The sequence below is a fragment of the Pygoscelis adeliae genome, unplaced genomic scaffold, assembly GCF_000699105.1.
Source record: "Pygoscelis adeliae isolate BGI_AS28 unplaced genomic scaffold, ASM69910v1 Scaffold202, whole genome shotgun sequence".
Taxonomy (NCBI): Eukaryota; Metazoa; Chordata; class Aves; order Sphenisciformes; family Spheniscidae; genus Pygoscelis; species Pygoscelis adeliae.
In genome coordinates, this window is record NW_008824544.1 from 46,245 (window position 1) to 59,568 (window position 13,324).

The following is a 13,324-nucleotide window of genomic DNA, read 5'->3' on the forward strand; positions in this document are numbered from 1 at the left end:
ATACAGACGGACAAAAGAGGCGATAACTTGGTCTGATCTCCCTTTTAGCTGTGGAGAGAATTAAAACACAAATGACTTGCCCAGAGTCACACAAGAGGCCAGTGTTACAGAGCTGAGAATCAAAACCATAATCTGAGTATTACCCTTATCTTCACTGCAAGACTAAGAAGAGAAATTCTAGAACAAAATTCTTATTTTCTAAATGTACCTGCAGGCGTAAGCTGGCTGAGGGTTTGAATTTATCCAGTGATGTGAGAACCAGCCTGCTCGACTGCTTCAGGTTCAAGATAAACCAAGAAAAGATTAGGTTAAAGGACAAAGAAAAGAGCATCCCCCCCATTCTCCGAAGCTGGGGCTTCACAATAGCGATTGTGTTCCTTCAATAAGCACGAGCTGGTTTTCCATAATTACTTTTTAAAGTAAATCACAGCTTATTATCATGTAGGGATGTAATATCTTCATAAGCCAACTATACAGAATTTTATTAATTCAGTATAATTTCATTGAATTTAAAAAAAAATCATGTTTGGGGTTTAAGGCATCTTTTTTTTGTGTTATTCTTATTATGAAAAGTTAGGATGAGGCTCAAAGTGGCGCCTTGGCTACCAAAGCCAGGTGCCCAGCTCTCCCTCCAGAGGCTTTCAGAGGGATTTCCCTCTGTCAGGTCAGTGAAACCGAGGCGCTTGGAGGACTTCGAGCCAAATTACATGCGTAGAATAAACTGCATCCTCTCTTGGACTGTTTTCTTGGAGGTCGTATTAAATAAAGAACCTGACTGCTTGGCCAGTAAGGTTTCACTATGCTTTTTGTAAAGAAAAGATTTTTGCTGTAGCGTCAACCTTAAATTGCACCCCAGGAACTCAGCCCCTGAAGTTTAGTGTAAAATACTCTCTCCTCATCAGACCACTACTTAATATTCCTGTGTTTCATCTGGGAGGTATATCTAACCGGTAGGTAAAGTGACTCATAGTTTATGAAGCCTGAAGATTTCATCTGGGGGAAGGATACTATGTGAAGTATTTTTGTTATCAAGAGATACATGAGATACCTTCTTTTTTTGCTACCCGTAAACTACAGTCAGTTCAACAAAATAAAATTGTTCCTTTTCTAGGTTGAAAAACAATGTTTGGCCTGTTACGTACTGGTAAAGGGGCACTTTCTGCATATTAAGGGCTTGTTTCATTCATTTGAATTTACATTATGAAATTGAAAACTATTTTAAGTGGTGTTGCACGATGTTAATTGACTGTTGCCAGGTGAAGCTGCCTGTTGCTGCTCCCTCGGTTTTGCTTGATTTGCTTCTTGAGGTGCAGTACTTTAATGGTATGAATTGAAACAAAGTGATACGGGTCGAAACAAAACCCTTTTAAGTGAGAGTGTGTTCTTAGCCTGAAACGTTGGATAGCCCGATGAACAGTAAACCTGGTGGAACTGTGGGACAGTCATCACCATTACTGGTGGTGGATTGTAATCTCTAAGCGTAGATCTGCAGGTCAATTTTTTTTTAAACTGGATTTTTGCAAAAATGTGGTTTTTTTGCTGTTCTTTTGTTACAGATGGCCGCACAGATCCAATTTTGGATGATGTAGGCGATGCCTTCAAGCTTATGGGGGTTAACCTGCATGAGCTAGAAGATTATATACACAATATTGAACCTGTCACTTTCGCACATCAAATCCCTTCGTTTCCCGTCAGCAAGAACAATGTCCTGCAGTTTCCCCAGCCAGGAAGTAAAGATGCGGAAGAAAGGAAGGAGTACATCCCTGATTATATGCCACCTATTGTCTCCTCTCAAGAAGGTGGGAAATTAATCCTTTGCTTTAAGTTTTGGTTCCTGTGTGTTTGCATACTTGTTTGCCTCCTCGAGCTGTTCGAGTTGTGCGGCCCATAGCAGGTCGCTCAGAAAGGACCCCCTGGGTGTTACACAAGCATGGTTTCAAAACAGGTAGCAGTGCTGTGGCAAGTTTATTTTCCACTCTTTTACTTTCCTCCAAGATTAACTGGTGTCAAAATACACCGTGTGAATACACGTTTCTGTAATGCATTTAAATTTTAAGTTTTCAGATGGCAATAGAAAGAATGCTTTACATTACCTTTTGTGTGTTACCCTCCCTCATATGTACTGCAAGAGCTTACATAATTTGGTAAAGGTAGAAGAAGGAAGGCTGGCGAGACTGGCACAGCATTCCCAGCTCCTGACAGCTGTTTCTTCTTCCTTTGAACAAATTTAACAACAACAAAAAAAAACCCAACCAAAACCGTTCCAATTAAAATGAAGTCAGATTTAAAATAAGGAAGTAAGAGTCGTTTAGTGGCACAGTGCTTGCCTTTAATTCTCTTTGCTAATGTTGATTAGGGTTTCATCACCTCTGTTCCAACTGCTCTCCTTCCCTTTCTTGTGTAAAAGTCCTGTGGAGGCAGGGGTTGAGGATCACTGTAACAGTGAAACCAGCTATGCAAATGCTACGAGCTGCAGTTAGCCTGAGAATTTTAACAGTGGCAGTGGAAAAAGCAAAATTGTTTTTTCTGTTTTTCAGCTCCGTGAGACTTGATTGCTAATAAGATAGACTAGGTCACGTTTCTTAAAGGTCTAACTTTCCCTTTGAGTAATGAACATCACACAACTATACTTTGTGGGGAAATAAATGTATGCAACCTTGTGGAGCAGGTACAAAAATCCCAGACAGAAGAACTTTATTTTCCAAAAGAGTGTAATGAACAGGTGCAATCCTCACAAGTTACTTATTTAATTTATAATTTCTGTGGGGACAGAATGGATATCGTGCTCTATTATGCATATTGTTCTTCTTCTAAGAACTAAGGTCTCAAAGTCTGAACATGGAAATATGGGTCAAAATTCTGCCCAGTGTAAAGATGAACATAAACGACATCACCTTATTGGGTAAACAAAATCCTTTGCTGTGCCACTACAGATGTCACGTGGGGCAGTTTTTCAATGATTTAGTAAGCTGTAGTAAGTGTATGTTCAGCCTTTCATACATCGTGTTCAGCTAGATAGATGCAGTTACTACGTGCTCTGGTTAGACTAAGTGAAATTATAGTCAGGAACAGGTATCTGAAGTGTAAAGGCCTGTCAGATGCAATGGTTTTAGTGTGTGCAGTAGAAAAAAATACACTATTTCCAGTTACAATGTGAGGACTTACTCATGCTGATGAATATTTCTGACACTGTGTAGACCTGACTCTTCTGTTTTCTTTAATTGCATAGAATACATAGTTATTTTATAGATCAATAGCATTTTAACGTCTCTTGCCTTAATATGGCAAGGAAGTGAAACTGTTGGGTTTCAGTGAAAGTGCAGAAATATTTTCTTGGATTGATAAGAAGGTACTACAGTCTCCCCCTCGTGAAGTTTAAAAGAGTTGTTTTTAAAATCTAACAGTGAACTCTCTTAAACCAGGAAGAGGCAAACAGAATGTAAATATACATATGTAGACAACATTAAAAAGAAAAATATAGAGCAGGAAGACACTGAGAAGCGAAGAGGGATTTTAGCTACCCTGTTCTGGCTACTTTCTTGAAATTCTTTAGCCTGACTTTTCAGGAGGTAAACAAACACCATTCTGTCAGAGGAATCCAGCATCTTTGACGTGTAACAAGCTACCCGGCAGTTTTGCTTGCCTTTTTTTTTTTTTTAACTTGGAAAATCATACTTTAAAAATATGCAAGAAAGATCAAATCCAACAAGGCTCAAAGCGGCTATAGACGAATATCTGAACATGGGGAGTGAGAGATGAGAGTATTACAGACTCAGTCTGGCGATATATGACATACAAAGAGAGGCTAAAAATTGAAATGGGGACAGTTGTGCGCTTTTTTTGTATGTAGCTTTTTATACTCTTCCTCTTGCAAGTTAGATCCAGGAGTTAGATTTTAGCAGTCCTTATAAATAATGTATGAATCCTTTTAACACCTGAAGCAAGAAGATATTATTTCCGAAGTTGGATGAGAACCAGGAAAACTTCTGATGCCTGAGGCTAGTGTATCAGAGGGCCTATAGACACAGCTTCAAAAAATAAATACAATATTTTTTTTCAATGGAAATTTAAAGCAAGCATTAAATACAGCTGCTGAATGCAGGTTTGTTATAGTTGATTTAAAATAGTTGAGGTAATTTTAATTTTGAATTAAGTGTTTTGTGAAAATGCTATTTGTAATTTTGTGCCCTACTTTTTTTTTTTTTGAAAGGGTGAGGTGGATCAAGAAACTCTGTATACGTTTTGTTGTATTTTACTCCAAGTAAAATTTGGAAGAAAAACTTTTACTTTTGCAGATTAAAGGAATGCATCGTAAAAATACTGAAGAATTGTAGAAGCTGTTTGAATAGTTTGCAGGTCTTTATGGAGTAGAAAAAAAACATGCTGCTGCTAAGATTGTGCAGTTCATAACATTTGAATTGCTTTGAGTAGGCAATAAAGATAATTAGTCAGTAATGAAGGCAGGCTTCGTGCACGTTACAATATATAATGTAAATCTTTCAGTCACTTAAAGGAACTGTCAGGAAGACTCATTATGTCCCATTTTATATTGAAGCCTAGAGCTCCGCTCATGTTACGAATATTTATTTACTGATATGATTCAGAAATTTCTAGTGCTGATATATTTTAGCAATAATATAGCCATGACAGTCTAAGGGTATGAGCAGAACAGGGTTTATTGGGAGAGGTAATATCTTTTAATTTTATCAGTTGATCTAAGTAGAAGTATCATCTCTGGTGACAAACTGACTTCACCGGTAATTTTAGCTAGGTGCTTTAGTAAGAAAAAGCTTTTTTTATTGTTCATTTAAAAAAAAAACCCAGAACAGTGTTCAGTATGCACCATGACCAGTAGGTGTTGCTAACCTCCTTCTCAAAAGTCCTCTAGTTCTGCACGTGTAACTAACTTCTTATTTCCACTTACTGTAGAACTTGGTGGTGGTGTGTTCAGAGTGTACAGTGTACCCAGCAGCTTGTGCGACGTCTTAGTTATTATTGCCAAAGACTCGATAAGAGCAAAAAGTCCTGTCCAGCCTGAGAGGAGCCGTTTCCTTCCTATGTACTCAATAGTAAGAAATGCTGAAACAGCTCTCTGAATGATTTCTGAAGTTGTGGGGGAAAGGGAGGAAGGCAAATAGGTTTTCAAGATCTGTAATTTGTGTCAGTTGGAAGTTCAGTTCGGTTCAGTGGTACAAGTTTTGTTCCAAGAAATCAGAAAATGTTTTCTTGCCTTCAATATGCCGTGCCTCATTTCAGTAACGTGCACTAACTAAATGATCTGGTGCAGATTCCAAATGCATGCACTGTAAGGATCTGCATATAAAATTACATATTTTATAAAACAATCTGACTCAGTATTGCCATGGCAAATGTTGGATTTTTAGCAGTATTTTTACAAAGGACACTGAAGGGATAATTTTATGCCAATGTATCATGATGTTCGCTGTCTGCCTATTTTTAATTAGCCTCCTTTTTGTTTTTTGAGTTATTTTAGCGCTGTTGTCACTAAAATGTCATGGTAAACTTGTAAGACAGATTAAAAAAGGAGAAAAAAAATAAATTAGTTGCAAAACATGATGGTCATGCTTTATTTCTTGTGCTTTAATGTAAAAGAACATACATTTTTGCAATAATACATCAACTTCATAGAATTTGTTGATTGCATTTGAAGCAAAACAGTACTGTGCTGAAACTAGGCCAGTTGAGAAAGCCCAGATACTTTTCCACAGCTAATAATAATCACTAGTACATTTTGTGATAATGTTGAGAGCCCTGGGTCCTGATGCTTTAAGAACGTGTATCATTCTCCATAATTAAACAAAGAAAAGTGAAGTGTGAATCCTACATGTGCCATGGTAACCTTATTTTTAAGTTTCCTGGAATTAATTTCTCCCTGTGCTTGCTGCCTCTAGTTATTACCTCATTTTAAATAATAATAATTATTTAAAAAAAAATAAATAACCAGTTCATGTCAACTGCTTTCTTTTTCTGACTTTTTGAAGTCACAGGTAGTCCATCCCTGTTTCTCTGACTGGAAGACCGAAGAAAACATGTTGCTTTTGTGCATGCAATACTGTTCATAGTCTATTATATTTGCATTTGTTCATAGGCTATTATATTTGCGTTAGAGCTTCATTCCTCTCTTACACTGTAATTGTGCTGGGGTACATAAGAAGGATATGAGGGAGAAGACATGAGAGTCTCTTCCCGGTAGTTGAGATTTTTTTGTGGGGAGAGGGGTAGCTTTTAGGGAGTCAAACTTCCTCTTCATTTCTTGCTTTTCTTTTTTTTTTTTTCTGTCTTCTGCTTCATACCACTTCATTCCCATTTCGTAGAGGTTCAGCTCCTTTCCCTTACAGATGATCTGGAAACAAATGTCATTTTTACCGGGCATTAAGTTTTGTGGTTTTTCATTCCTGATAATGTGTGTTCAAGCACTGGCATTGTATTTCTGATCACTGAGTCAGGACCAGTTCTTGGCACGGTGTGCAAATTCAGATTTATTTGTAGCCTCTTCTGTCAGAGCATTTTATTTCCCTGGCAGATCAAAGCATAAAATTGTTGATCTTCTTACAGTCCTGCCTTTTCCCCTCTTTGCTGTTGATGCCATGTTAGGACCTGTTACCCACCAAAACCTGATTCTTGCAGCCACCTGGAAGCGTGGAAACCCATCTGTCAATTATACATCATCTCAGAACATCTCTAGGTTTTTTTTCATACAATGTTAGTTGCTGAAAATCACACTTGAATTTAGGAGAAAGGGGGGGGGAGGGCGTGAAGCAAGGTGCTAATCAAAATAATGTGATTTTTGCATCTAATATCTAGGGTCTACCAGTGCTGGAATTGTAGAAAGCATCACGGTGATATAAAGCATTAGTGTCTAGATCCAGTGGCTAGATATATCAGATTTTAAAATTGTCACTGGCCCCTCAGTCTAGCAGTGCTTTCTCTTGGCTGTGGTCCAGAACTGCATGTAGCAAGTCTTGGCTCTCAGACCAGCGTCATTTCAACCTCTGGTTTCCTCAAGGGTTAAACAAAGCCAATCCCTCTTTCTAAATCAGCACGTGATGGCCTTTAAAAAGGATACCGGGATATCGACTTTGCCATTTTGATAACACAGGTCTCACCGTTGTCATTTTTAGGCCCCTCTGCCTTTCCCCAGATCTAGTTGAACCCCCCAGACTAACTCTTCTTTGTTCTAACAGCTGCACTGATGATTTAACAGCAGCAATGATCTTTTCAACAGAGCTTTTCTAGTATATTTGGCTAGGAAACTACCACCCATCAACAAACAGGTACCGTGTAGTCAACCAGCTTGAAGAGTTAAACCCCTGCCAGACTGTGAACGCTTTGCTCCCGGTTGCTAACTGTGCCTGGTTGCTGAGTATTTGCAAGCATCCTTTAGCCGTCCGTGCACGATGCTGAGTGTTAGACGCTGATTGCTTTTGTGCGAATGAGTCTTCACGTTTGCATCAGCCTAGCAAGGAAGAAGCAACAGGAGAAACAGACAAAATGAGAAAGGCAGCCAAGCTTGCGATGCAGACAGAAGAAAGGCATTGGGAAAGAGCCAATAGGAGAGGCAGGTTTCAAAGAAAAAGGAAAATATGAGACAGGAACAAAAAAAGTGTACAGAAAATGTGCCTGGTTTAAATCTTGCCATTAGACAGAAAAATAACTCTTTTATAGAAGGCATACGGATAAAGCTGTGGTTGGGAAGACAACTGTATCTTTACCTTTTCTTAAGAAGTTGTATCATAATTGAAAGCATAATTTCCAGTGAAATATTGCAAGAAAGGATTTAATGAGGAAGATTTTTTTTAAAAAAAGCTTAAAATGTGAAGCTAAGTAGACTTTCACCGAAGAGCTTCATTTAATTTGCAGCATTTGGAGGGGGAAAAAAAAAAATCAATGTAATAAGTGCCATAGTAAAACCTTATCCGTGGCAGAAACCAAATCACATAGCTGGGATCCGTAGACTATGCAGACAGAGGCATACACTATTTTATATTCTGCAGGAGGCTAGTACCTAACTTTTCCTAATAATTCATGTCTTTGGGGAAAAAAAACCCAACAAACCAGCTCTTGCTATTTTTTAAGAAGCATAGTGGCAGCTGGAAGTGGGGAATGGAGGAAATGGATTAGAAGCATTTGCATTGGTTTTGGGAGAGAGCTTGTGATGGGTTTTCATGTTTTTGTTTGTTGGGGTCTTTTGAAGTGTTGTACCCTTCAAAACAAATAAACCAGCTGGAACCTGGCTGTACCTGAATAAGCAAATCGGAAAAGACATTTTATAAAGATGCTGACTCCAGGTTTTTTTAAAAGTAATAATGAGGAGTTAGTGACACTAACTATAAAAATTCAGCATTGTGAAAATGTACTACTTTAGCTATCTAGTTTTATTCGCTGCATATAGCAAATGAAATTAAGTTAATGGGACTTTTCTTCAAGGGGCTATCACCCTTTTAAAGCCTTCCCACAAAGATTTTTCTGGTTTTCAGACCTGTTTAGATAACTTACAAGTTGTTAGTGATTCTTAAGGATTCAAAATAAAAACTGCGCAATGCAGAAGTTGACTCATAAAAGCCAGCCTTTTGCAGTAAATTATTTACATTGAATTGGAATGAAAGTCGTGGAGTCTTTCACTGCATTGTGATGTGCAAATTGCAATTTTGGCTATAATAAAACCGGAGGAGAAAACGGGACTTTATGATAAAAGGATTCTATTGTCTTGTGTATTTAGAACAGAAATGCTGTCATGATTTTAATTTCCTACTGATCCTTTTTCAGCAAAACTTTTGTCACTTGTCTTGACTCGTCATGTCAGATCAGTTTTTTCCCTTTTCTGACAATGTGTGACTTTGTTTAGCGCCTGCGTTGCTTCCTGAACTGTCTACTGCTACTATACTTGAGGATTTTATTTCATCTGGATCATCAGACACCTTTGTGCCTTTGAAAGCATAAGTTTCACATTAGGTTATCGTCCGATAGCTGTGTGTTACTGTTCTCGAGCGTTTCAGAGTTTCCCTTGCTGCACTGAGTATTTTTGGTGACTCTAGGGGAGGGGTGGGAAATGGAAAGTCTAGCCACCGCTTAAAGCAGGATAAAAGAGAAGCGCAAATGGCCTATTTTAAGGGCTGACCTTGTCATTATTTCTCAGTGGTTTTGCTTCGTGCAGGAGCCTTTCCTATTTTTCATATCAAATGCTTTTATTTTTTTTCTCTTTGACTTTTGCCACCAAGGATGCTTTAAATTAATGAAAATGTTAGTGATTGCTAACAATTCCTGGCCTTTAAGAAGCGGATAAAAATTATTTCAGCTGCTGGGAGCAAAACCACGAAATGGATTGTTACCCTCCTGCATGGGAATTTGTGCCCAGCTTTCTGAGAAATGGCTCATAACCCAAGCAAGCCTTAATTTTGTACTACATTTGAGAGAATCGTTTGGGAAGGACATGGAAGTAGAACATGTTGTATGAGACCTTATACCTGTATCTGATTTTGAGGCGTGTTGGCCTTAAGTTTCTCCAGCAATGCCAGCTGCTGATCAACAACTGTTAATCGCCATCAACACGGGGAAGGGTCCACGCCTGGAGTTCAGGAGTTGGCACTCCAGGTAGTTGTTCTGAATAACACTACTGTCCAGAGAAGAGTTACTTGCAGAGTAACTTTTTTTCATTTAAACACTTTTGAAGTGTCTGGACCATTTCTTTCCTCCTGTGAAAAATATCCATGCTTGGAGCTATTCAGGGATAGACATTGCACGGTGTTTACACTCATGTTTTCAAGCATAGCTGAGCCTAACCTTGATCTTAGCATCAGAACAAGCCGTTGTCTAGCCAAGATCACTAGTGGATTACAGGACCTGTATCTCTCTTGCATTAATCAGGTGAATGACTCATTACAAGCTTCTGCAGACAAGTGTGTGGTAGAGTCCAGGTTAAGACTAAAGGAACTCTGCCTTCTCATTTTTAAAATTATGACTAAGAAAGCTCATTTAAATTATTTGTCTTTTGCCACACAGAGATAAGCACTATGACTTTACCATACAGCTCTTAACTTCAGTGCCTTCTTCCAGTCTTCACCTTTGAGTACATGTTCCTGTTTTCTCCAACTCTCAACTAAAGGGAGTATTAGTGAGTGGGTAAGTCATTAGGAAGAGGTAACTCATTTTTGTGTGTAGGCAGTTCCACTTCATTCTGCAAGAGCCTGAGAAATGTAAAGTTGGATGGATAACGGAGAGTTCAAATGAGAAGGCATTTGGAGACGTGGCCCTGGTTCATGTAGCAAGACTCCTGGATAATTAAAGTTCATCTGTAACTGAGTGGCTTTTTGGAATCTTTCATTTTTGTAACTGCACTCATTAGAAACATTAATGGCTTTCTGATGACTTGACAGTATTTTTATATATTCAGTTTGGATTTTGTTTCTTTGAACAGCTGTGTATTGCGTGACTAGGTAAAATTAATTCTGTTTGCATGTTGTGTATAAATGTATATTGTTTGGATCGGTTAAGCAAAAGCTACCATAGCATACCTGTGTTTTTGAGAAGCAATGTCAAACTTGAGCAGGGCTGGATCTGGCTTGTATTTAGCCCAAGGCTGGAAAACATAGGGTCTTCAGGTGGTAACACAGTAAGTCACAAATTTCTCTGACTTGGTTTGAAATTAATGTTTCAATCATGGTTATAAGTGATGACGCCACGCTGCCAGAGGTGGTATTTTATATGGAGAGATAAATTGAAGTTCAACTCTGCGTGTGTGTGTTTAAAACAGTCCAATAACAACTTAAATAGCCTTTATTCTGGCCACTTTACAATCTGCAGCATTCTGCTTAATTTATTTTCTTTGGTGAACTTGTTTGCCCTCTGCATTCGCACTGTTGATGTCTGCTGCTTTCCCATTCCAAAGAGTTGTGTTAAAGGAAGACTCCGCGTTTCATGTGTATTCTTATGGTTAGGATGAAGCATACTTTTCTTCAAACGTTATGAGCTCTTTTCCCTGAGGGGAGGAGGATGGTACTGATTCTGTGCATCTGAGAGGTACGGCTTAACAGATTGGCCAAATAATCCATCCTGAATTGGAGAGTGAATAATTTTAATACCCCTTATCTTGCATAGATTTTTGTGGATATTCATCTCAGCAAATGAACTTTGCATTTCTAAATGTTTAGAGCAGCATGTTCATTCAGGTACAGCATACTTGAATCTTAATATTCTCCAGGTTTCTCCGCGTTTCTCCAGGTTTCTGTGCGTGGGGACTTTTGTTCCAGGCGTATTTAAACAAATGTTTCACGCTTGTGTGCAGACAACGCTAATTACGTCTGACAGTCACAATTGGAAATAGCATGGAGGAAATAATAGTTCTTGACCAATCGCTAAAACACAGGAAGTCCCGGTGCCATAGGAAGGGAGGGAAACTCACTTTTCATTTCCTTTCGAGTCCAGTGTGTTCAGATTAACTTTAAAGGGAGCTGAGATGCAGCTCTGAGGATTTAGTCTTCAATCGTGTGCTACCTACGCATGGAGCCCGTCTCAGCAGGCAGTTAGTCACCAGCCAGAAAAGCTCTCATAGCTCAGCTGCTGGGTATCCCATTGCAAATTAAATATGAAACAAGGATGTTTTTGGTTTTGCATGAGAAACTTTTAACACATTCATTAAAGAGGCTTTCTTTCTGTTCTGAATATTTTAAATCATGATATTGCTGAAGGTGATAGCTCATCTGTAATCTCTGAGAGAGAACTAGTTTCTTTTGCTATTTTAAAGTGAACTGATGGATTTTTACCATTCTTATGTGCAACAGTTTTAATTTTCTGTAATGCAGGCTTTACATGTTCAGATCAGCAAGGTTTATTGTAATTCAATTACCTTTTTGGGGGGTATGTGTGTATGAAATATTCTGCAAACAAATATTTGCAATGTGATCAAAACATGCACATACTTTTTTTTTTTTTTTTTTAAGATAAAAGCTACGGTTAAAATTATGTATCCTTGGTCCAGGGAACTTGAGGTGGGATTTTGTTTTTTAAGAAGCTTTAGAATTACAAGTGAAAACCTATTTAGATTTTGGTGAGATTTAGCCATCTGTTTATCCTCCTTTAGCATCATACCTTAACTTTTTTTTCAGAGTCCTTAAAAACATGATATAAAATCACCTTGGTTGTGATGAGCTGAAAAATCAAGGTGGAATTTTATTGTTACGGTGTTGCTGTACAGTTCAGTTACACTTACAAACTGCAGCATACCAAGGGTTTATCACAATATTGCATATATTGAAACAATTCAATATTTTTTTAGGATTCTTGGGGAAAGTAAACTTTATGTGAATTAAAAAGTATCTTAATGCATACGTTGCAGGTAACAACCTTCTTTTAGATGAGCTAATTTTCATGGAGTACAGCTTATGCATAGTATCTATTTAAAACTTAAGGTGATTCAGGCTGAAACACTGGATTTCTTCAAAACCTCAGCATAAACCTCAGTTTTATAAATGGCCCATCTATTTAAGGAGTTTTTCCTTCACACAGACATTCCTTCTCACATAAGCTCACTGAGCTCCTTGCATGTATTTTTGGTCCGTCTCTGCTGTGCCGAGGCAGAGAGCTGAGCGAGGCGAACTCCCAACACGTCTTCTAGACCCCCCCGGTGTAATTTTGTACAGATGGGATGCCAGTGGAAAGCTGCGGTCTCAAAAACTAGCCCTGCTGCCTGGTTAAAGACAAAATGCTTCCACTGGTATGGGAAGTGAAGAGTGTTAGAAGAAATTAGAAGTACTAATTTACTTATTACACTTATTAGAAGTACTAATTTAATTATTTAGAAATACTACTAACTTACGAGTTAGAAGTACTCGTAACAGCAGACATCCAAGGCAGTCCAGTGGAGCGGGAAATAGTGTTGATTAGCAGATGGCATTTTGTAGGAAGCCTGGTCTGCTGTTGAGACTGGCATATTTCAAATGAGATGAAAAATTAAGTCTCTGCCACTTGTGGCGATTAAAGCCTCAGTGGCTCACTTTTCAAAAGTAGCATGTTAACCCTGCTGGCGCGGTTCCTGTTGGGTGATAGAGTTCTGCCAACCGAAATGCCCCGAGCAGTTTCAAATTCGTGGAGGAGAAACCGCTCAGCGCTGCTCTGTGCCGCTGAATAGCCCCTGCATCTCCCGCCAAGATTACTGCATTTCAGCAGTAATTGAAGTGATGCTGAGTTGCGGCCAGGTCCTATCAAATGAACGCGTGCAGCAAGCACTTTTTTTTCTTTTGTAAGGGTAAATCCCGCAGTGCATGCGTGTTTTCTAGGTTAGCATTAGACCTGTATGTATGAATGACGA

At 38.6% G+C, this 13,324-nt stretch overlaps 1 protein-coding gene across 1 annotated transcript in view; it reads left to right on the top strand.

Annotated features, from left to right (window-relative positions):
* Window positions 1-1,562: 1,562 nt before the first annotated feature.
* Window positions 1,563-13,324, top strand: part of TAF3 (TAF3 RNA polymerase II, TATA box binding protein (TBP)-associated factor, 140kDa) — a 109,786-nt gene continuing 98,024 nt past the window's right edge. Inside the window, exon 1 of the mRNA XM_009321742.1 lies at window positions 1,563-1,799. Within this exon, the coding sequence (XP_009320017.1) occupies window positions 1,607-1,799 (193 nt within the window). The 5' untranslated portion in view covers window positions 1,563-1,606. The remainder of the gene's footprint in view (window positions 1,800-13,324) is intronic.